Here is a 26,074-nt window from a genome sequence, read left to right on the forward strand (position 1 = left end):
AAATGTAAAATTTTATGCGGCTGTTTTATGGCTGTTTGATAGACTCCCAAATCATTACATGTCTATTTGATCAACCCAGTTCTGGGTCTAATGGGTGATGCGGAAGTTATCGGACAAAATAAAAATGTCAATAACTTATTTATAAATAAAAAAACAAACTACTATTATATTTTTTTTAAATAAAGCATTTATCTTTTAATAAAAATATATTATTTTTTATATGAAAAAACACCACCATCTGCAATTGATCTCAATTTTGCTCTGACGCCTTTCATATGCGACTGTAAAAAGTTTAAATCAATTTCTTGTAGTTTTAGTTTAATTCGATCAAGCAAAACTTGCTCTGTTGAAGCTCGCCAATCTCCCTCGTAAACCTTCTGTGCCAAATGTCCCCAAAAATTTTCAATTGGTCGTGCTTGAGGCACATTTGGGGGATTGGATTCTTTATCAACATATTAGACATATTGGTCCATCCAATTTAGAGAATCTTTAGAATAATGAGAACTTGCTAAATCTGGCCAAAATAAATAGTTAAAGTCTCCATGATACTTGTGAGTAAATGGAAGAAGTCGTTTTTCTAAACATTCATTAATATAGATTGATGAATTAATCGCTACAGCCTTGGAAGTGCGAAACAATGGCTCGGACATACCACGGTCAGATATGGCTATTCACATTAATAATTTTTTTGAAAATTTCTCTTCTATAAAACGAACACTTTCTGGGCATGTCTTTTTGTTGTTTGTGTAGTATCCAGAATTTCCAGGCATGTTGTCCCCTGCAAAACAAAAGTTTTTTTCATCATCGATGACTAGAAGCGATTTTGTGTTATAGAGTTGGTTAACTAGTTTCCTGCTTCTTTTCTTTGCCTTTATTTGTTGTTCTATAGTGTATTTTGGAGTCTTTTCACGTTTTCTATATTTAATATTCTTTTTTTTTAACTGACGCCCAATTGTCAATTGATTTACACCGAATTTAATACCTATTTTTCTCTGACTGACCTCTTTTTGATTGTTGACAAGTCTCGTTAAATCGGCTTTCTTTTCTCTAGTCCAGGATGTTGGACGACCAGGGTGCTTTCTATCAGAAAACGATTGAACAGTTTCAAGTCTTTTTAGGTTATCATATATTGTACTTCGAGCAAATCCTTCCTTTTCAAAAGGATTTACGATTATTTTTTTTTTTATATTAGGTTTATTTACAAAAAACATTTTTAGTCACTTTCGAAAAGATTCTCATTCAGCTGCATTAAACCTCATTTTAAATAATTGTGTTTCAAATAATAAAGTTTATATTTTAAAGAACGTTTATGCCTACGCATAAAAACACAAACACTAATTATTATGCTCAAATAATGAAATTAGGATTTGTCCAATAACTTCCGCATCACCCGTTATCAAACAATTTTAAACTTTACTGATGTAAAATTACTTTTTAGGAGAAAAAATGAGAAAATAAATTTATAAAATTGTGCAAAATACTTTTTTAGTGAACCAGATATTTGGTAAAACATTTTTTTAAAGCAGGAAAATTTTACTCCTTGGAACTATAATTAATCTGCTACATAGAGATCTCTTACTTTTCATTAGATTTGAAACACAAATGAACTAAAACAACATAAACAAATTCTCGGATGGTTATTATAACAAGCAACCATTTCATTTTTAATCATTTAATTTTTTATTAATATTTTAAGCCGTAGCTTTTGTTAAAATCCATCAAATCACTTTAATAGGTACTAATATCACTTAAATATCATCATACTGCCATAAGTCACTCCATCATTTCATCTCCATCATTTCATCTCCATCATTTCTACTTAAAAAGTCAAACTTAACTACATTCTTTTTTAACTCTGGGCAAATTATTTTTTTTATTAAAAATTTCTTATTTTGCAAAAAATTATTAGAAATGCAGTCTTAATATAGGATTTTTAAAAAAATTCATTTCAAAAATGTTGATTCAGCAGATTTCGTTTGCTGCCAAAAACCATCATTACTCAATTAAAGAGAAAACTTTGGAAACTAATAGTCAAAGAATTAAACAAATGAATATTTATTTTTAAACTGCTTTTTGTTTTAAGTTAAAACATAATTTTATAAGGCCATTAAGAAGGAGGGAAAGTAGGTAAGCAATTTCTAGATGTCCTAGAACCAAATTTCAATCTGAAATGGGCCAATAAAACTAATTATCAAATATTAACAAATTTTACATTGAATGATAGGGAAATTCAAAAAAGCCAATTAAAGAAAACTAAATAAACTGGTTTCTATTTTCAATCCATGTTTATTGATGCAAAAAAAAAAAAAAATTTACTGACTAAAATTAATGGTTAAATATATGTTAATTAAAAGCTCATCATAAAATATTTTAAAACAGCTTTGTCTTTCCACTAAAAAAAAGACTACATTCCTTATAATATATTCTACAGTAACCATCTGATAACCTTTTTCTTCATGTACATCTATATGATTTTAATTTGTGTATGTGTGTATATGTGCAAGTATATGTGAATACATTATATTAGATAATTGACCTATATTTTATCTCTTTTAAATGTTCATTTTAAGGGTTCAAGTAAAAACTTTTTTAAATTCCTAATTTTTTTATAAAATCAGTTTCAATTTGATTTTTTTCTTTATCTTTTTTAAGTCATTGCACTTTACTTGTGAATTACTCTTTACGATGAGTAATTCACAAGTAAAGTGCAACGACTTTTTATTTTTTACCTTTTTATTTTTATTTTTTTCTTATGAACAAAGTTTATTGCTTTTTATGGTTTTATTTATGTTATAACAATTACATAACTTGTTACATTAAACACTTTTAACAAATCAACATTCATTTACCAATATAAACTTCATCATAAACTGAAACAAGATAACTTTTAAAATTACCTAATCTAATTGAATTGAACCAATTTTGAGAAGATAATGATGATGATAAAATATTTAAAAGATCCACCACACCAACAGAAAGGACAGATAGACCATTTACAACAGTAAGAACTTCTATGTAATAATTCTGAGTTGATCTCAAGCTGATGCTTGAAGAGGTTTGCAAAACCCTATCAGTAAAAAAACATAACTAGAAATAAGAAGTTGTAAGATGATTTATACATTGAAAATAAAAATGTGGTGCAGAGCCTATACTATATAAAAGGTTGACATTTAATAGGTCAGTATTTTTAAAGAGTGGACCAGTATTTTAAATAAATGGTCAGTATTACAATTAGCTATCAGTTTTTAGTTAAATGGTTAGTAAACTAATCATGTGGTCAGTTATTTAACTAAAATGTTTTGTATTTTGAATAAAATGATTTACATTTTAAACTAATATATAATCAGTTAAACTTAAGTAAAATGATCTTCAATTTAATTAATGTATTATTTATTTTGACTCAAGTAAATAAGACTGCCATTTCTATCTGTGCACTAAACAAAGAAAGTTTGACAAATTTTTAACAGAATGCAAATCCTTGGTAGAAAATGACACAATAGAAGAGCAAGCCTCATTGAAATCAAGGAAACAGAAAGTAAAACGTGAGTAGATAAGATGTGAAACATACCTGAACAAATAAGATGCAATTGAAGGTAAACTGTTTTTAGGTCATCAGACAGCTAGGTCTCAGACAGTAAGGTCCCTTACAGTTGTGTCATCAAGCTTTTAGGCCATTTAGATCAACAAAGAGCCATTTAGATCAACAAAAAGCCATTTATATCAACAAAAGTTTAGGTTTGTTGCAAATATTTTTGAAAAGAGAAGATTATTCTTAGATGGTGATGCATTCTATAATATTTTTGGCAAAGATAATACAGAGATGAGTTGGATTCAAGCAACAGAATGTGGATAAAAAGGTTGAGGCTATGGTGAACAAAAGTCATCAAGATAAGAAAAAAAAAGCCAAATACCAAAAATTACAATAAAACTATGGACAAAAGGTTATCAGTGGGGCAAAACAAATAAATCAATTTCATCCAAGCAAATAGGTGATTTAGCTGCAAATGATTAAATAAAAACTACTCAGACAGAAATAGATTACATCAAACAAATGAAATGAAAGACTTTTGATCAATTCAAACAAAAAGCTTTTAAGGTGGACTTAAACTATGATTAGCAATAATGAAAATTGGTCTAATGTGTATGCAGTTATCCTATTTTTTAAAGAAACTCAAGTACCAACATATTGTAGATTTTGTAATTTTAATGAAGTAGTAAAAACCCCTACTGACAGCATAAGACATTCCTATTAGTGAAATACAAAAACATGCCAAAGAAAGCTACTAAAGCATTACTAAGAGACTGATTACATCCCTTTGAACTTGCAATCATTCTTATATTGTTAAATATTTGAAGATAAATTATTGTACAAAAATGTATAAATAAAACTTTTACTGACCAACTTTGTTTGTACTGATCAATTTTAATTATTATAAATTTTAATTTTTATACTGTCAAATTTTAACTGACAAAACTAAATTGAAATACCAACCATTTGTTTAAAATATTGACCCATAACTATATTCTGTACTGATCAAAAAATATTAAACATTTATTTCTGAAAATACTGATCAATTCGTCACAAATACTGACCAAAAAATTTAAACCCTACACATAACAAAATTGCTCGAAAAAGGTTCCAGATTAAGCATTTATAACATACGTAACAAGAGAGAAGTTGGACCACACATTTAGCTTGACTTTTTTGGGGGCTGAGGTTAATGTAAATGTTCAGGAAAACTAAAAAAATTTTCAGAGGTAGCATACTTTTATTCATATTTCAAAATTGGCACAACTTTAATATGATTGTTCATAGTTAAAAAAAAACATAAAAATACTGGTGTAAAGCAACTAAAAATTTCAATCTCATGTTTATTTGAAAACCAATTGAAGAGATTTCTCATAAAAAGATTGTTTTAAAAAAGTTCCAGTTTTTATAATACATTATCATCCAACTTATTTTAAATTGTTCTTTCTAAAATAGATATCCTACAAGAAAGAAAAAAATTTACCATCAGATAAAAATGCCAACAATAAAAAATTACCCTAATGCAGAGCTACTTGAAATTAATGTCTTGTTGCCAGGAGAACTGTCAGTACTTAAATAAAGCTCACATTGTAGACTGCATGAAATAGAGAACTTATAACTCTTTGATTCTTTCGGCTGAAACCATCCGCGGATTCTTTGACCATAATTAGAATTTATATTTAATGATGTCTCAATCCCATTAACAAATCCATAAGAGTCAGGAGATGTTGGAAACTTTGGATTCGATTTGAGTCCATTTAACCCTGTATACTTGTAATTGCCATAGTAGAGTTCAAAAAACAAGCCAACTGTGTCTGTATGGAAAAACAAAGTTGGATTAGTGTAAAAATTCATTCCATAAAAATGCTTTTCAGAAAAAACTAGCCTAAAATTTCATAGCTCTAATCTAATATTTAAGCTAATCAATTATTTATCCTAAAGTATATGCAATAGCACACATTTTAGCACAACTTTAAAAGCATTTTTTTAAAAAGCACAGAAAATAAGAAAAACTAAATGTAAAAGGAAACTAAATAAAAAATGAAAATCCACATCAAAAGATCAACTCAACATTCCCAAAATAATTTCTCATAAATAGTTTAAGTATTTATGTAGAAGAAATTAATCTTTTAGCAAAAAGCAAAGTTTGAAATGGAAACACAAATTAGGATTGAAAAAGCTTGTAAAAAATGAACCAATTTCAACTAAATAATAACTTGAAGGGACTTAGTAGAGAAAATTAGAAATGGAATTTACAGTGGCAGTTTCAAATTCAACTAATATCTTCTTAAAGTAAAGATTAGTAAGGAACCAGCCATATTGATCAAGAACACCTCAGTAATATTATATCTAAAGTATCTAACAACAATGTACTTAATACCTTGTAAATGAAACTGAATAAAATGTACTGAATGAGTCTGCCTCATTGACCACAGAGGCAATAATTTCATTAAAAAATACATATTTATGTCACACATAAAATTATTATGACTGTTAAATTAAACTTCGTTGCACTATTGTAAATATTTAATTGCTTAAAATCTATGTAATGACATTCACATACAATTACATATTACAAAAATACATATTATATACAATATATATACTATAGAGTTACATATTACACATTTTACTTAATGGATAACTACAAAAATTCGTTAACTTACAATAGTCTTGTTTTGTTAGATTGTTGTTTGAGTCAATAACTCCTTGAAACAACACAGTAGTTACACAACTTAGACCACCTGTTAAAATAATCTGAAAAAAAAGTTTAATGAGTAGATTACTCAAACTGAACAATGAAAATAAATATTCAAAAGCAGTCAATAAAAAATTTATATACAAATTTCAACCCCAGATTAAATTTTTTTCGTATTTTAAATAAATCAAATAAAAACTAAAAAGTTAAAAAATAAAAAACATCATTGCAGCTCGTTCCTGAAATTTATTTTGATATTTTAAACTATGACATTTAGACGTATGTTATAATTTAAAATATCAAAACCAGCTTGAAGCAAAAGCGTTTTAATTGAAACGTGACGTAACTAAAAATTTAGTGTGCCGTTTAGCATACAGCAAAGTATACTGGAAAGTATAAAGTAAACCAAACTTTTTACATAATTATTTTTCAGCGAAAATGTAATACAAATTTGTAAAGAAGTTTTAAGGATTTGCATTGTTACAACGTTTTAAAAATACTTGTTTGTTTTTTATTTAATGATTTTGTTTTTGCGCTTTACTGTGATGCTTAATCTAAGTTATATAAAAATGTTTTTTCATAAACGATTGGTACAGTTATGTTCATCGGGAAATCATTAACATCTATTGGTCGGTGACCCTGGTTCATTTCTCCCATGTGCTATTGTTTTTTTTTTCCTTAAACATAAATTTAAAATTATTTTTTGGCAGCAATAATTCCCAGCAAGCACACGACGTTGAAACAACGTTGAAATAACGTTATTTCAAAGTTGTTTCAACGTTGTTTCAACATCGTGTGCTTGCTGGGTTGGCACAAACGGACAATATAAAAAACCTCTGCATATTAATGCAACGATAATTTTCCACTTTTGTTGCGCAACTTTAAATAGTATTTGTTTTTCATAAAGACATTACAATTTTTTTAAGTTAATTTTATTTATTTATAGTTTCTGAAGATTTAATACATTTTTAATATTACAAGGGTAACGTGTTTCTCCTTTAAGTCCATCTTCTTACAATTTCTTAAAAAGCTATTGTTAGGCTAAAAACAACTCAACAGCGGTTTCAGAGACAGGTTCTATGTTAGAATTTGGGCCAGGTCACTGTGGTACACCAACACATTAAAATATATATATACAGTATTGTGAAAAAGTTAAGAACCACTAAATAAAAAAAAATTATTTTTTCAAATAAATTTAATTAATTTTTATTCTAAAGATAATAAAATAGTCTTTTTTTTCAAACATGTTAAATAAAACACGAGAAAAAAGATTTTTTTTTTTTTTAAATTAATTAAAAGAACCCGCTAAAATAAGGATTAAATATTATGAGTTAATTTTTTTATATATTTTTTTTGTGAAAAAGTTAAAAATCACAGAGAATTTTTTGTCCTGAAAGCAGCGGAAACGTCTTTTTTAATTTATTTTTACCTTATTTGTTTAAATATTCTATTAATGTCCTGAGTCATTACCAAAAAACCAATAAAAGTCTTTAATTTCAAACAAAAAAAATTCTTTTCTTTTGAAAAAATGAGCAGAAAAGTTATTGCCTATGAAGATCTTGTAAAAGTGGTGCATTTTCACCAAGAAGGTAAATCTGCTCGTGAAATTGGAAAAATAATAAAGCGATCACATAGTTCGGTGCTAAAAATCATCAAAAGATTCAAAGAGACGAAATCTTACTTTGATCGCCATCGTTCTGGAAGACCGCGTTTGAGAAGACCCAATGACGATGGCCTTTTAATCAGGTTGGTGAAGAAAAATCGTCGCATGAATGAAGAAGGGAATGGAAGCTTCCAAATGGACGTTAAGCATCGGCATCACTTTTTCGTAGGAAACTATTAGCTAACAATATGTTATGGAAAAAAGCTGTTCTAAAACCACGACTTACCAAACAACATATAAAAAAGCAAAAAGAATTTTGCCAAAGTGTCAAAGAATGGTCTAAACAAAAATGAAGAACAGTAATGTTCAGTGATGAGATGAATATCGAGGTTGGTAACCGAAAAAGCGAATTATGATTAGCAGGCAGCAAAATATAATCTCGATTGTATCGTTCAAAGAACAAAACAAGGTAGCGGGTCATAACTTAGAGAATTTAATAGACTCAATGCCAAATTGTATAAATGAGTGCTTAAAAAATCTTGGTAGAATTACGCGGTATTAGGTAAAAATTACCGTTTTTTGTTCTATGGTTCTTAACTTTTTCACAATTTTTTTTTTAAATAAAAATTACCTATAAAATTTTAAATACATTTTTTTTATTTGTTTAAAAGTTTTTATCATTATTATCATTTTTTATTTTGTTTGTCTATTTTCTAAAATTTGTTATTATTGTTTTTCTACCAGATAAATATATTCGGTTAAATAAAAATTTAAACATAAAAATAAATTATAATTTGTTTTTTTGGTGGTTGTTAAATTTTTCACAATACTGTATATATTGTAAGATAGGAGATATCCGCAAAATTTGGCTCCATCGTCAGCTTCTATAATCCAAAGAAAAAAAATGATTTTAAAAAAAATGTCAGTTTAGATGATGTTGTTTGTTTAACAAATGCTATCAGTTTTTTAGATTTTTCTAAAATATTCACAAATTCAAGAAGAAGGCAAATGTCCTTTACTAAAAGATTGATTGTATGGGCAGCACAACTATTACGAAAATTTTTTGGATATTTTCTTTCAATAATATTCCACGCAGCTCTCGTGTTTGAGGCATTATCAGTTAAAATACTTGTAACTTATTTCTTAACATAAGAATTACATTTTCAACTAAAACACTCTGAACTTCTCTTTTTTTATTTTTAAAGCTTAACGAAATCCATAGAATAAACAAAAAACAAGTAAATAAATACCAAAATCTTAAAACAGTGAAGACAAAAACAGCGTGGTATAAAAGTATAACAACTTAATAAAATTAAGCTTTTACTAAGTAAATCTAAGAAACAAAAATTGAATTAAAAAAAAAAAAAACTTTGATAAGTCAAATAAAAGACATGGTCCAGTAATTTAATTCATTAAGATGATATAATTATTAAACTATCAAGTCCAAATTTTTAACAGAAATGTTTTATTTACGTGTCGAAAACCTGATAAATTTCTGTGTAATACCAACTTAATTTTGAAACATATTTTTGAAAAGTTCTGCTTCATAAGTATGCATAGTTATATTCATAATCAAATGAATATTGGTTGATATCTAGACCATCCTACATTAAAAAATAAATTTCGCAGGGCAATGAAATAAAAAATCTTTTTGAATAAAAAAATTGAGCTATATTAGATGGGAAATTTGCCTTTTTTATAAAACAAAAAAAAAAAGGAACTAGGGTATGTCCGATAAATTTGTTAAAGATATGCACTTATTTAGTAAATGTAATAATATCAATGTTCGTATTCTTTCAATTGTTTAAATTGAAGATTTTGTATGAAATAGTGCTAGTACAATATTTGGAACAGAAGGTGGGATAAAATATTCGATTTAAGTTTTAGGTATGATTGAAATGGAATCTTTTACTTCTGTGCGTGAATTAGTTATCATTAAGGCAAGTCATCTTTGTTTTACATGGCCTAAGAACTAGTCTCAATGCACTTGCAGGATCTGTTGGATAATTAATATCGTTTGACTTGAATAATTTTGTCTTCAGATCCAAATATTTTCATATCCAAGCTTCGTCGGTATCAGACGAAGTTTGGAAAAATTTGTTAATAGACCGGAAGAAGTTTATGCGAAGATTAATCACCAATTACATAAGCAATTTTGTCAGCGCTTATATCTGGGGAATTTGATGATTATTTAGAAAGCCTAGGGCCGATTAGCCACAGGAGGTGTTAAACCTACTGAACTAAAAGATATTACATATAACGTTACGTGGTTAATAAAAACTTAGAGTTTTCTGGTGAAAATTTATCATACTCAAGTACATTAGTTTGAGCATTACTAGAGATTGTCTGTTTATTACTAGAGTTTGTTGTTTGAACGTAATACTAAAAACCATATCTTAATAAAATCTAGGGCGAGTTTGTTTTTGCTTTATATGTGCAACTTAGTTTAGTTGAGACAGACACTTTAGATAACGTTATTATTTAATCCCTTTGGAGTTTTTTTGCTTGCTTGTTTTTTAAAAAGAACAATTTTTTATTTTTAGATGAATTTTATGAGCATACAAATTCTTGTTAGAAAGACAAAGTTATCAAAACCGAAACACCCAGTTTTTTGACTCCTACGATGTATTGTAAACGTCTCTATTACCAAATACTAAAAAATAGTTTTAAACCTGATTGGTTTATTAACTCTTTAGATGGCGAAGTTATAAAAGATTTGTTGATTATACGTGTTCTGAAATAAAACTCTTTATCGATTTTTCTCTTTTAAGGTGGTCCTATACTAAAAAAAATCAAAAAAATCGATTTTTCAAAAGTTGCATATTCTTGAAGCCCAAACATTCTACATTCTAAATATATATAGATCATTATAGGGAGTGAATTTAAAAATGCTCTAAAATAGCAAGTTTCACAGTGAAGTTAAATAATTTTCTTAGCAACGGCCTTAGCAACGGGTTGTTTATATTAGAAAATAGGCGTTTTAGAATATTGCGCCATTTACTTTTAGTTTTTGACACTGGTGCCAGTAACTGTTTCATGTTTATTTTCCTAAATAAGCCATGATTTTTAAGTACAATTACTATGTTTACATAAATTACTTATAGAAAAATCAGCTTTGAGTTATACTTTGTGCCTCGTGCTTGTTTTTATTATGGGAAAAAATAAATGTGATTCAAATTTAAGAAGGAAAGCAGGTGGTAACAGGATTTTCAAAAAAAAGTACTTTAGAGGAAATCAATTTTCCTCAGCATCAACAGTCAGCATCAATTTAACTTCTAAATTGGAAATCACTAACTCAACTCAATCAAATATCTTGACATCAACATCTTCAAAAAAGTTATCACATAGCAGTAAAAATAGTAAGAGAGATAGGAAAAGGTCATTCTGGTTTGGAAAAATTTTGTGGTCTAATGAACTTACCTCCTCCAATGAACATAAAAGCATTTAATGATATTCAAGATAAAATTCATATGATATACCAAAGTGTAGCTGATGTGAAAATGAAAAATGCAGCAAATGAATTTCGATATCTTAACAACAATATCCAACCAAATGATTTAGATATTAATGTATTAGCTGATGTAGTTGTTTCCTGTGATGGAACTTGGCAAAAAAGGGGTCATTCCTCACTTAATGGTGTTGTTACTGTTATTGCTAGTGACTCAGGGAAATGTGTTGACTATCGAGTTCTTTCAAAAATATGCAATGCCTGTACATCATGGGAATCAAGAAAAGATAGCGATCCAGAACTTTATGAAAATTTTTTGGAAACTCATGATTGTTTAATTAATCACGAAGGATCTGCTGGATCTATGGAAGTTTCCGGAATTGTAGATTGTTTTATGAAATCTATAGACAAAAGGGGACTTCGATATACTCATTACATTGGAGATGGGGATTCCAAAGCATATGCTGAGGTTTTAAAAACTGATCCCTACCCAGGTTTGATTGTTGAAAAATTAGAATGTGTAGGACATGTGCAAAAACAAGTTGGTAATAGACTACGTAAACTCAAATTCACCGACAAAACCAAGTTGGCAGATGGCAAATCATTAGGAGGTAAAGGTCGATTAACTGATAAGTTGATTAATAAACTTCAAAATTATTATGGTATTGCAGTGCGTAAAAGTACTGGTTCAACAGTTTACCAAATGAAAAAAGCAATTGATGCTGTTTTGTTTCACTGCTCAGATGCTTTGAGTTTGGAATTACGACACTATATGTGTCCTCAAACTAATGACTCTTGGTGTAAATATCAGTGTGATAAAATTAATAACACAAAAACTTACAAGGAAAAACCTGGAATACCAATTATTATTAGGGATAAAATTAAACCCATTTTTCTTGACCTTAGTGATGATAAGCTTCTTAGTAGATGTTTACATGGCAAAACTCAAAACTCAAATGAATCTATTAATGCTATCATTTGGAAGCGTTGTCCTAAAGAGATTTTTGTTTGCCGTACCACTTTAGAAATAAGTGTTGCATCAGCAGTAATTTCATTTAATGATGGTATTTCTGGTATATTGAACATATTTGAAAATTTAAATGTTACACCAGGTACATTTGCTAGTTGGTACTGTACCAAAATAGACCAAGAAAGAATAAAGATGATGGAAAAGAAGTCGCTTGATTCAATAAAACAAATAAGAAAGCTGCTTTGTGCCCAACGAAAAGGTTTTACAGATAAAGTAAATGAAAGTGAAGGTGTATCTTATGAAGCAGGAGTTTTTTAGATATTAGTTTTTTGTTATTTTTAAAATTAAATTTATGTTAAGGCAGTTATTGTATTTTGTAATGTAGTTATTGTATATTATCTTTTTATATTCAAGCTTTTTTTCATTGAATAATTCTATTTTGGTTAACTGTTTTTCAAATATCAGAGTTTTCACTTTTTTTTTTTTTCTGTGTTTTCAATAATGCTCAAGTCGTTTTGTTTTTCAATAATTTTTTGACCTTTTTATATATTGAAAAATTTTTTTTTCATTAAAAATCTTTATAATTGTTTTTCTCAATATGTGAGTTTTAAGCACGCTGTGATAAATATCTTGAGATTGGTTTGTCTGATTGTGTTGAAATTTTCAGGAGTTGTTTATTATATATATGCACATTCACCTTACCAAAAGAATTCATGTTAGTTCACTGGTTCTAAAAATAAGGTCTAGGTTCTAAGCCTTTTCAGGGCTTTTTTTTAGGCCTTAAGCCTGTTTTCTTACAAAAGCTTCAATAGTTTGTTAAATTATTTGATTTTGGCAGGGTGAGTGTAATCATCTGATATTAAAAAGCTGTAAAAATTTCATGATCATACCATTATTAGTTTACAGGCTGTTTATCGCAGCGCTTAGTCCATTTTTAGGGTTCATGGACCCAAAATTTTGACCAAAAAAAAAATTTTTTTATTTTTTTTTCCTTTACTGTGCTTTTAATATAAAACACTATTTCTTATATGAAAATCATAAAATATGAGTGTATTTTTAAAATTTTGGTTTTATTAGTATAGGACCACCTTAAGAAGAGTTCCTATTCGTATAGTTGGCATAACTATTACTTGAGTAAAGTCAAGTAATTTTATTTTTAAAAAAATCAACGAAAATTTATTGAAGTAGTGGGATAAAGGCGGCGGTAGTGGGATAAAGGCGGCGTTTAACCTGTCAAAGTCCTACCACTTACAGAAATTTTCTTTTTCTGACACCGTGATGAAATTTAAGGTTATTTGACATTATAAAGTAAAATGATTTTTTTATTAATAAGTTCATGAAAGTAGAGTTAATGAATCAATGGGCTGCACTACAAAGATAGATTTTGGACTTCAGCCCTTCGCGTACTTTGAGATTATTACAGTAATGCAAGAGAAAAAAAATTTGATGGGAATTTGTGGGTCAGGCTTTGAAGCGCTGCTAAAAAATAGTCATATGGATTGTACGAAACAACAACAACAATTTAACTACTGCTTAATAATAATTCTAAAAAAAAGTTAAGAATAGGTTGCTAGAAGTTTCTCGGCATCGTTATCTAGTTCAACTTTTGATTTAAGTTCAACTTAATACTAGCAATACCAGCCAGAAGCAAGCACCAGTTTCTTAAGAATAGAATCACCTTATGTTGGTTTGGTTATAAAGTAACTGTACCCCGTATTCCTGTTTCAATTCCTTTCAAAGTGTGAAACTGCAAAAAAGATAGGATGCTCGATGCCTGAAATTTCAAGTTTGTGACGAAAAGATAAACAAAAGCCGTATTTTTTGCCGAAAATGTAGTTTTATGCATTTAAGCTTAAATATGCATTTAAGCTTAAATATGCATTTAAGCTTAAATATGCATTTAAGATTAAATATGCATTTAAGATTAAATATGTATTTAAGCTTAAATTTGCATTTAAACAAACAAAAAAGAATGGAATAAAAGTTATTTGTAAGTCCTCTAAAACAAAAAATAGTTTTGATATCCGATAATAATTTAATATCCGTTTGCGCGGTATACAAAGCTCATAATTCATTAAAGCTCATAATCAACTTACTTTGTTATATTAATAAATTCTATTTATTAGTTATTATTTTTGTTATTGAATATTACTTTTATTGTTTATACTTTTAAATTTGTTGTGTCGCTGTTACTATTATTTGTTGTTTTTATGATACTTTTAAATGCTTTTTTATTGTTAATTGTTGTTGTTATTTATTTTCTTACAAGCTGTTATTACTTTATAATAAGATAAACATACAAATGATGCTCTCATGAAAAAATTGCTCTCATGCAACAACATCCTAACGAAACTTATTTTCAAGTCAGATTGCCTCATTTTGAACCCATCGATTTTTATTTCAAAGACAAATCAGAAATTCAAATTCCCTTGGGCAAAAACGAATCGCCTGACGTAGTACTTAACGCTATCATCATTACGTTAAGAAATAAGTTCGAATTAGACCGTTCTAGCAATTATGCATGAGCGCGCGCGATCTGTCTACTCAAGTCATAGACAGCATTAACATTCAAAATGTTAGAAATACGTTTGTCAATTCTGCAGGAAATTCTATTGAAATCAAATTGAACTTAGCCAAAGACAGACCGCCACTTTACCGAGAACACGCCTCTTTTTGTAATGTTTGCAAACGCAATGGTTTTACTTGTTGTATTATGTAAAGAAAAAAAATCATGCAACTCTAAATAATCTTAACAATGTTGATGATGATAACAATTATGCCGCTCTTGATTTGATTGATTTTTTTATTCTTTCTGCCGCTCGTTTTCTTGTATCATTTTGTATCAACAAAAGCTCAATTCCTTGATGCTACTGTTTATATGTCATTTAGAGAACCTTGTGAGGTTCTGTTCATGCTACTGTTTGCTTGTCATTTAGAGAACCTTGTGAGGCTAAACAAGTACAACCAATATCAATAAAAAATTACATTTAAATTATATTTGGAATAAGGAGTTTTTCAGTAACTGACAGGGATCTTTGTCTCGACTTTTCTGTTTCTTACTGAGATAAATATAAGGAACCGTTTGTAAAAAAACTTAAGAGAGATGAAATGGAAATGAAATGATGAAATTTGATTTAAAATATTTTAAAATGATTAGCATCTCCCTGGATATTTTAAGGGAAAAAATGGTGACTTTTGAAAGCACAAATGGTTGTCCGCAACAAAATGAAACTTTAAATTAAAATTCCAGCGGAAAGATGCTGCCGGACCTAATGTCATTAGTTTAATGATCACGTGACATCACGTGATGCTTGATTGATACGCTTTTTCCATCTTTACTCCAGCTAATTTTAGCTTGATAAGGGCGTATATTTTGAGTTAGCGCGGCAATAATGTGAATTTCTTTGTGCGGATAATACGACGATGGAGATTTTTTGAGTGTGAGAGTTAAGAAGATATTGTTTAGTCTTTGGGAAATGTATTTGGTTATGTTTGAGTACTTTAGATATTTGGGTGTTGGGTTGCCCTAAGTGTGATGTGGGTGTGGTCCGTGCATAACTTGTGTATGGTTCGTGTAAAGGTGTCCAACACTTTAGTCTTACGTAAGATTTAAAAACAAAATCTTAATACAATTAATAACAATATAGTAATTCCTCAATCAAAATATAAGTCAAATGATAATGATACTTAAGGTTCTTCTCGTTTCATGTAGAAAATACTCTCAAACATATAACTCGGGTTATAATATATATTTAATATTTATTGGGTATACATATTTAATATTCATAAATACAGATACTAATATGCAATCAAAAGTCATTTAAAAACACTCTCTTGCCACTTTTGGATTCACGGCTAATCCGTCTTTATACAAAGTGTCTATATTAGAACTATTCTCACTTTAAAATCTTCTCTTTCTCTTCTCTTTCTTTTCTCTTCTTCTTTCTTTTCTCTCTAAAAAAATATCATTTCACTTCTTTACCTCTTTTTCCCATAAATCTCTTTTCTCTTTTTCCAAAATATTTCTTTCATAAACTTTTTCTAAAAAGATCTTCTTTTTAATTTTTTCATAAAATCTTCTCCAAATGATCTTGTGGATTTTTTCATAAAATTTTTCTATTTAAAAATTCCAAAAAAAATCTTTTAGATTTTTCAACCGTTTTTTTCTAAATGTCTGCAGATGTTTCTTAAAGCAGGTGCTGTCTTAACATAGGCAATGGACTTTATCTACAACTTCATATAGTGTTCTTGTTTCGACCTCTGAGTCATAGTTTCCAAAACAGGTTTTACTGGTCATCTTTTGATTACTTTTTGTCTCTGGTCTCAACTTGTTTGTAAAAATCATAAAAGAGTTGCAGAATTTTCGCAAACCTTGTTAATTGAGCTATAATTTTCTCATTGTAGTTGCAATTACATTTTCTTATCATTTTTGCAAAAGCTGTAATAAACTTTAGTAGTGTTACTTTCATGAAACTGTACACGAGTGTCCACTTAGTGTTTCGACTGTTTCCCACTTTTCTTCAATCAAATATGTTATTTGTTTGAGTCAAGTAATGTTTAAAGATTATGTTTGCTATGAAGAGACATCCTCGGATAAGTGAACGGATAAGTGAAATAAGTATGACAAATGGCTCTTGAGATTTTTTGGAGGAAAACTAAGTTTCATAAAAAACCCCTTCCTCAAATTTGCAATAACATTATCTATACATGGCGAAAAAGTTTTAAGATACTAAAAAATGTAGTAGGTGGTGAATTGTAATTGTTGTATTTACTTTGTTGATGAGATGTTTTTTTTCGTTTGAATTATTTTCTAGAGGTTACTTTCTCTTGCAGCAACTATTTCCTGCGGAGGGGGGGTGGGGTGGTTATTTGCTGGTGCAGCAATCAAATATCAAGATTAAATAGTAAAAGGATGATAAAGTAATGGAACATTAAGTTCTTAAGCTAATTGCTGTTTTTAATTACTCTATTCAAAATTTAATTCAATTGTTAGTAATAGAAAATATTATATTACCAGTGTTTCAAAAGCCAGTTTCATCTTTAAGTAGGTCTTTACCAAAATGAACTGCAATGAGTTTCACACACAACTTAACAATTAAAACCCTTTTATATGTAGGCGTTAAATAGCACCCCAGCACACGTTATTTATAGCGGTTATTGCTTTGTAACAAACTGTAATTAACATTTTGCATTACTGAATATGTGTTGCTTTATTTAGATGCAAAACATCTCTTCTTAACCACATCTCAATATTTTCTCATTTAATTTATTGAACAGCCTGCGTACGGGTTATTATTTACTCACTTTTGAATCAAAAAATGAAAAAAGAAACTTAATTATTCAAGCATCAATTTTTTATTAGAGCAATAAATTGTTTATTAGATTGTGGGAGCTTCTCAAGATGTGGTTGGAATGAGAATTAAACATATATAAATACTCTCACAGTAATAAACTTGAAGGCCTATGCATTATGGTGTTTAGTTTAAAAAACAATTGCCGTAAAGCGAGTTTGATAAGAGCTAAGGAGAAGAAACCTCTCTATAATATCGGTACATTTTGTCCAAGCTCATCTAACATGCACGGAGCTTTACTTTTAAAATCACCTAATAGTCACATTGATTCTGATTAGGAATGTACCTCCTAAATATTCCTTATTTAAAATCTAGTCTCTCTGATGAAGTTCTTAAATATCTGGTATAACCTCTACGGCAACAAGAATCCATCGAGAAATAGGCAAATGTGATGACTCGTAAATTAAAGAATTCATCGTAAATTCTTTACATATACATTTACATCATTAGTTTTTTTTTTTTTCATTTACGAAACTATTTTATGTTTTGTCATTTATTTGATAAGTGATCCCAGTAGATCATTCGATAGGAATCAGCACAAACAATGTGAAGTAGCACTTGAAAGAAAAGAAGGTGCATTATATAGTGAGTCATCGAATGTAAGGCACCTTTCTTTCGGCCTTGCTTTTTGCGCGGAGTATGAATATCTGAGCATTGGAGAAGGTAAATTTTGGCAGGAAGAAAATAGTATCATCTAATTGAATTGGTCAGGATTCTTGGTATAAGAATAGTTTATTTAAAGAAGAGTAAACGTGTTACATGACGAATATTAGTTTAGTAAACCTACATTAAAGCAACCATAATTATCATCTACGCACTAGTATTTAGCCAATAAAATATAAAGTAATACACAAATTATTACTGAAAACAGATAACAGAGTCTATACGTCGTAACTGGTATAAAAAACTGTATAAAAATTCACATTAAGGAATACTTAACCTAAAAAAAACTTTTGTCATGGACTTATTCCTTCTAATATGCAGAATGATTATGACCCTCAGAATTTTGAACAACATACATACATACATACATACATACATACATACATACATACATACATACATACATACATACATACATACATACATACATACATACATACATACATACATACATACATACATACATACATACATACATACATACATACATACATACATACATACATACATACATACATACATACATACATACATACATACATACATACATACATACATACATACATACATACATACATACATACATACATACATACATACATACATACATACATACATACATACATACATACATACATACATACATACATACATACATACATACATACATACATACATACATACATACATACATACATACATACATACATACATACATACATACATACATACAAATACTTAGTTTATTCATATTTCTTAGTTTAGTGTGAGTTTCAAGTAAGCTCATGTAAGTTTCTAAAATTAAACATTTTCTTTGAAATTCACCAGGCCGTGTAAAAAGCAATTTATTCAAATTCTTTGAGGCTACTATAAAGAACCGTGGTGTGACCTAACAGAGTTTTATGTTGTCAGAATGTCCTTATGTCACAAATGATAAGTTTTGTAATACATATTGCCGAATAATTTTGTGATCATATTGTACTATGATAGTATTACCTATAAAGACATAGACATACTGCTCGTATTTTCAAATGCCAATAAGAATCATATATACCATTTAATATATACCATATAATATATACCATATAAAAAGAGCCATACCGTAATAGACAACTTCCCCTACATTTGTAATTGTAACTAATAAAACAAAAGCAGTACTCTATAGATAACATATAACACTATCAAAACTCAATGAAGCCTAATTATTGTGTGAAAGTCGTGGCATTTGATTTTAACAATAATATTTTTACTAATACGGCACAATTCGATGAAAATATATACAATCAATTAATGTGTTATTATTTTTATTGTATATATTGTGAGGGCGGCTGATTCTATTAATTAATTTTTTTTTTATTTTATGTTAATTTATATTTGATGTGATGATAAAAAAATGTGACTGTGGCGATTGGTTCTATGTAAGTGTAATGGTAGCGCAAATATAGAGAGTGATAGAATGTGAGGTAGGACTGTTAGTGTGTAACGCGGATGTGGTAAAAGCGCGATAGGAGCATCAGACTTTTTAAATAAAAATTGTTTACTCAAATAAAGCATTAATAAAAAAATATTATAATGATAATGTTGCCTTACTTAAAATGAAAGCAAAAGTAAAAATACTTACGACTGATATTTCTTCTTTTCTTACTTATTTTTCTTAATCAATATTCTCAATTATTTCTCAACAATATATATATTCTCTTAATATCAACTCATACAAATAACAATACATTAATACTTATAACAACGCAAATTGAAAACTACTCAAATACATTTCCTTACCAAATCCTTCTCATAAGTTCCTCTTTAAATTGTCCATAAATTCTTTTCATTAAATTCTCTTTAAAATTTTCAAAAATCCTTTTCTCATAAATCCTCTTAAAATCTCTTAAAACTCTTTTAAATCCTTTTCTCATAAATCCTCTTAAAATCTCTTAAAACTCTTTTAAATCCTTTTCTCATAAATCCTCTTAAAATCTCTTAAAACTCTTTTAAATCCTTTTCTCATAAATCCTCTTAAAATCTCTTAAAACTCTTTTAAATCCTTTTCTCATAAATCCTCTTAAAATCTCTTAAAACTCTTTTAAATCCTTTTCTCATAAATCCTCTTTTAAAATCTCTTAAAACTCTTTTATAATCTTTCATAACTCTTTCTTAATTCATCTTCAAAACTCTCTTTAAAACATTTCATCAAAATTTTCCCGAAAACATCTCTCCAAAGAGAGGGCTCCAAAAATCTCCCCAAATAAAAGTCTCTAAAAAAAATCTCAATAAAAATCTAAAAGATTTTCTCAACCGTTCCTTTTCTATCTGTCCGCAGGTGTTATTTTGAATTCTCGTCCAGACAATAGATTTCTTTTTTTTTTTTTTTTTTTTTTTTTTTTTTTTTTTCAAGTTCGTTCAGTACTTTAGTTTCAACTTCTGAGTCATGGTATTCTTTAAAACAAGTTTTACTAGTTTTCTTTTTGTTAGTCTTTATATCAGAGTGGCTACAGAACTTTCTAGAACTTTACTAATTAAAATCATATCATTGTGTTTCAAGTCGTGTTTGCGAAACAGTTTTAATCATTTATGGTGTGACTTATTCATTTTTCATGTTATTAGACATGTGTGTCCACCTGGTGTTTTTTTGGTTGACTCACTCTTTTCCTCGTTCGAATGTAGCGTGTTTGAGTCGGGTAAAACTTAAAGATAATGTTTACAATTTTCTTCATCTTCCCTCCTCACAATATTTGTATTTGTTTTTGTTTTATAATAAAATGGAGGATTTTATATTTGTTTCTATGCGTTGTCCCAGCGGGCACACGACGTTAAAACAACGTTGAAATAACGTTGATCAACGTCGATCAACGTTATTTCAACGTTGTTTCAACGTTGTGTGCCCGCTGGGGTTAATAGTTTAAGTTTTACGTTTATAAATCATATTATAATGGTTTTATTTGCGTTTTACTATATTTTTTTGAAAAGTCTATTGAATAATTGCCAATAATTTAAAACAAAAGGGTCAGGCATACTAATCTAAATTATTTTGTGTGTACACAGCTCAAAGCCAATTATTAGGTTCAGTGTATTTACATTAATATTTACAAAAGTTTTCTCACAAAGTTTTTTTCTTTTGCAAGAAGATATGCTCATGTAATATACTTGTATGTTATACAGTAAAAACAAATAATTTATTATACATGTGATTAATATTAATATTTTATGGCTGCAGCTGCTGTTATATTTAACCGCAACTCTTCATGCATGCATGCATTCATGCACAGATACATTGTAAAAAGTTTGTTATTTAATGAGGCACATTACTAAGAATTTACTGCAATGGTTTTACCAATTGAAACCCGTAATGTAAATATTAGGAATCATGGTATAAACATTAAGACCCATAGTAAAATATTTGGAACCCATGGAAAGACAATTAAGACTTATGTGGTGACTATAAAAATCCTTGGAGTAATAATGAAGGCCCCATGATGTAATCATGAAAGTACATGTTGTATAACATGATACATGAAGTTAAATTGATGGGAACTCATGATACACCAACTGGAAGACCATGATTTCTTATGAAAAATTTCCGTATGGGTATACATTAGTAGTTTTTTAATTAGAGAAATTATACATTCTGTCATTTATTTGATCAGTGAAATCTCAGTAGATCTTTGAGCGGAAATCAGCACAAACAATGTGAAGAAAAACTTAAAAGAAAAAAAGGTTCAGTATTTAGTGAGTTATCGAATCAAAGAGGTCATTTCTGCTGAGTTTACTTTTTGTACGGAGCTATAAATATCTAAATATTGAAGTAGGGAGTTTTGTACGGAGCTATAAATATCAGAGTATTAAACTTTAGAAGGAAAAAACTAATACTAATTAACTAAGGAAGAATAGATAAGACAACAAGAGAATTAAAAATGTCAATCAGAACTAAAATATTATATTTTAAAATATTTCCAAAAATATTAAGCGTGAATATTGTTATTAAACTGATTGCAATTTGAGTGAATGAAAGACTCAACCTGTTAAACGCAAAAATATGGATATTAAACAGATATCAACCGTAATTGTAAAAGTATTATAGTTGGAATAAAACACCCCGGCTTTCACAAAATAATTAGGCTTTATTATGTTTATTTGATGATGGGCAAGCGTGATACAAAACAAATGTTATTATAATGCAGGGCAAGTCTTAGAGGTAACAAATCCGTTGTTTCTCAAAGAGTAATATTGTTCACAAACAACATTTACTGAAGAAATTGCACTCCAATCCTAAGTTTATTATTTTATTTACCATTAAGGTAAAAATTAGTTTTTTTCACGAACAATATTAATTAAAAACGCTTGAAGGTAAAGATCGGCAAGATTAACACAAAACTTTGTGCTAATGAAACTTGTTTTGTAAGACAAAGTTTTGTGTTAATGAAACTTGTCGATCATTTCTATTATCTACCAAAACAAATTTATGAACCATTTTCGTCTTCAATTTAAGCTGAAAACTCTTGGTTCTTGTCCGTTTTTCTAAAAATTTTTATTTCAAAATATTGCAATTACTGTAGTAAATATTAATTTTATCTGCTTAATAAAAGTATAGCCCACCAACTTTGGTTTTTAAACATTCTTTGGAACATAATTTGGAAGTGCCTCTTCGGACTTTAATATAAATTTTTTCTATCTTTGTTAAACAAGCTTTTATAGCTTGGTAAAACTCGTCAACGGCTGTTATTAAGCCTTTAAATTGTTTAGTTGGAAATTTTCAGATGTATGTTTTATTCAATATGTTAATCTCTTGCTTCGAAAATTCAAAATATCACAATTTTTTTCATTTATACGTTTTAGGCTGCTTAACAATTTTTGAGTAGTTGTCAATATATAATCTCTATAATAGGTGTCGATGTGTAATCTCAATAGAAGTTGTCGATGTAAAATCTCCGTAATTTCTCATTTAGTTTTTAAACAATTCCTTGTACATAGTATTATTTACTCAAATTTTATTCAAATAGTTAAAAACAAAATTTAGCTATTAAAGCAAAAAAATTTTTTTATTTAAACCATAAATTTTTTATGACGTTATGGGAGCCTCTAACGATGCGGTCGGGATAATTATTAAACATATTTAGCATCATTCGGAGCAATAAGAATACTTCAGATACTAGCATCTGAAATATGAAGTCAGATAAATTTGAATTAAAACAAAAAAACCAAAACCGTACAGTTTTGGTTTGTATTTTTTACAATTTTTAAAGTTTTAGTTCACAATAAAGGGCTATAAGTTATGTAAAAATGAATTATAAAAATGTATATAAAATAATAAAATACAATAATATATTTGAATTATAAAAATTATTATAAAGGGTAACTATAAAAAGTAAAAATTAGGCATTTATATAGTTGTAGTTTTAATGTTTTAAAGTTAAAGCAAAAAATATACGAACTAGAAATGGTCTTGGTCTTTTCGTTTTTGTAAATCCGAGGTGTTTCTTACTTTAACCAAAAATTTTTCTCCTCGCTTTTTTTTTTCCCTCCCTTTCTACCCTCTGTACCATCTAACCTATGTATCATTTGAGTTTAGCCTGTGTTTACAGAATCTATATATCTTGTATATTGTAATTATGTCGCATTGCAATCTCATCCTTATGTTAAAAATTGTATATTTGACAAGTAGGACAATGTCAAAGTTTAGCTAACCATATATTGTTCTTTTACTTTCATTCTCTTTTTTTCTTAAGCAAACCTGCTTTTGTTTATTTCACGAGCTTGAATTCTCTTTCTTTTTAAAAGCATCTTTATAATTTTATGGTAAAGGTAGTGCATACACTACATTTGTAATTTTTACAAAAAAAAATTCCTTTCGCACTTTTTGAATGAAAGCATATAATACTTGGAAAGTTTTTTATTTGATATTTTTTTTTTATATTATTATGTACGAAATCCTAAATAATGTAACTTACTATTAATAAAAAGAACACTTGCAGTTTTAGAAGAAAATTCGAGGAGGATACCACCAAGTTTGTTGTGACTAAATATCTCGTAATGTATTTTGATAAATTTAAATATTATATTAATAAAAATAAACGAAATTTATTCAAGTTTTTAAAAATTAAAAAGTTTATTATATACATCAATATCATTTAAAGGACCGATGGGATATTTAATATTAAACCCCTGAATTACATAAGAGATCTCGAATAAAATTAAGTCAAACTTAGAAAAATAAAAAAGAAGTTAAAGTTCTGAAATTCGGATTTTATATTTTGTTTCAAAATGTGTTTGGCTCTACGACAACATGAAATTGTTGCTCCTAATCAGATAACAAAATCCTAAATTTTATGTTATAAATAATTCAATGTCGTGACCCAGTTTTTTAGAATTACTTTCTTGACATAAAGTAAAAGTTTATAGGAATGAAAATGAAGTAAAAATTTTGCCTAACCTCTTCCCATCATCCATTTTTGTTTAGGCCCCCTTGATATTATTTGTTTGATATTTTTCTAGAATAATTCTTCATTTACATTCAGTTTTCCCTTTTTTATTGTCTTTATATTTAAAAAAATTAAATACACTTTAAGTTATTTAAATTTGGTAATTTTTGCTTTATAACATTATATGAACAAAAGCATTAAATTTAGAAAATCTGAAAAGTATATATCAAGATACTCATTTTTACAAATTCCGAGATCAACAAACTTCTTTATAGTGAATATCAAATTATGTTTATCAAATCATGAATATCAAATTATTAGTACAGTTTTGATTTCTTAATATAAAGCTCAGATCTCAAATTTTTGAAAAACATTACTATACTTGGTGGTAAAAATATTTAAGCATTCAGTTTTTTATCAATCCTAATCATTTACTATTCATAGCGATTTTTCCAAGAAATTGATTTGAAAAAAACAAACCGACATTTATTTAATGAATTTATTTACGGTTAAACAACATTTACAAAGTAATAAATATAAACTAACTACCAAGATGGCCATGATGTCCAGAGCGAGTAGAAAACTTGTTTTAGCTTATGTTGTGTTATGTTAATTTATGTTATGTTAATTTATGTTATGTTAATTTATGTTATGTTAATTATGTTCTGTTAAAGTATAAATGGAGTCGTTTCAAAATACTTGAAAATTTAAAAATATATTAAGCATGTTATAAAATTCAAGATAACATTTTTTAAAACAAAGATAATTTTCTTGTGTATATATAAATATGAAGAATAAAATAATAAACCGACTAAATAGTAAAAAAAAGCTGGTAAATGTAAAATATTAAGTATAAGTTAAAAAAAAACAAAACAAAAGCAAAGTAGAGAATAAGAAAAAAATATAATATTTGTTGTATTTTTTAAAATTATATTTTATTAAAATATAATATTTGTTGTAATATTTGTTAAGTATTTGTTGAACTTTCTAAAAAAGGAAGAGATGGTATCAAAGTATTAAAAGAATTTGATATTATAAATTGTAATAAAAAGTTTTATTCTTATGCTTGTAACCCCCGGTATAAATATAAAATCACGGGTTTACGCTTTAGAGTACTGGTTTTACTCACTTGACGCTTAAAGGTAATAAGTCGAACAAAAAAAATTGTTAACATCTTGTTTTACTAATTTTATAAACTAAAAAAAAATCGTCTCTGATAAAGAAGTGGGTTTGGGAAAGTTGTTTTAAAATTTATGAATTTATTATATATAATATCATTGCATATTGTATGTATGCATTGTATATACCGTAGATTTCCCTAATTCCGAACAGTCCCTAATTCCGAACAGCTTTAGTTGACTTATTTCTACATCTTTTATTTTTGTGGGATTTTTAAAAG

At 28.0% G+C, this 26,074-nt stretch overlaps 2 protein-coding genes across 3 annotated transcripts in view; one reads left to right on the forward strand and one right to left on the reverse strand.

Moving 5' to 3' along the window:
- The window catches only part of LOC149890568 (uncharacterized), a 29,014-nt gene extending 8,285 nt beyond the window's left edge, over positions 1–20,729 (reverse strand). Inside the window, exons 1-4 of one of the 2 annotated variants that reach the window (XM_090082710.1) lie at positions 20,042–20,729; positions 6,196–6,286; positions 5,046–5,343; positions 2,898–3,067 (exon numbers count right to left, since the gene is read on the reverse strand). Coding sequence is in view for 1 of the 2 variants with exons in the window: in XM_090082709.1 (XP_089938835.1) it covers positions 2,898–3,067; positions 5,046–5,343; positions 6,196–6,286; positions 17,263–17,286 (583 nt within the window). In the remaining variant the exon portion in view is untranslated. Of the gene's footprint in view, positions 1–2,897; positions 3,068–5,045; positions 5,344–6,195; positions 6,287–17,262; positions 17,512–20,041 lie in introns of those variants that run through there. The other variant, XM_090082709.1, reaches the window with a different exon arrangement.
- On the forward strand, positions 9,516–13,215 carry LOC149890569 (uncharacterized). The gene has a single exon (XM_090082731.1). It carries the CDS (start codon positions 11,241–11,243, stop codon positions 12,564–12,566), a length of 1,326 nt encoding a protein of 441 aa, XP_089938857.1. The 5' UTR covers positions 9,516–11,240; the 3' UTR covers positions 12,567–13,215.
- Positions 20,730–26,074: the final 5,345 nt, after the last annotated feature.

Source organism: Hydra viridissima, unplaced genomic scaffold, assembly GCF_058129835.1.
Source record: "Hydra viridissima isolate aposymbiotic clone 2 unplaced genomic scaffold, HvirCarnegie_v1 scaffold_3, whole genome shotgun sequence".
NCBI lineage: Eukaryota > Metazoa > Cnidaria > Hydrozoa > Anthoathecata > Hydridae > Hydra > Hydra viridissima.

Excerpts from the sequence above, each read along its gene's own strand:
- LOC149890569 (XM_090082731.1), top strand. The coding sequence starts at position 11,241 with ATGAACTTACCTCCTCCAATGAACATAAAAGCATTTAATGATATTCAA.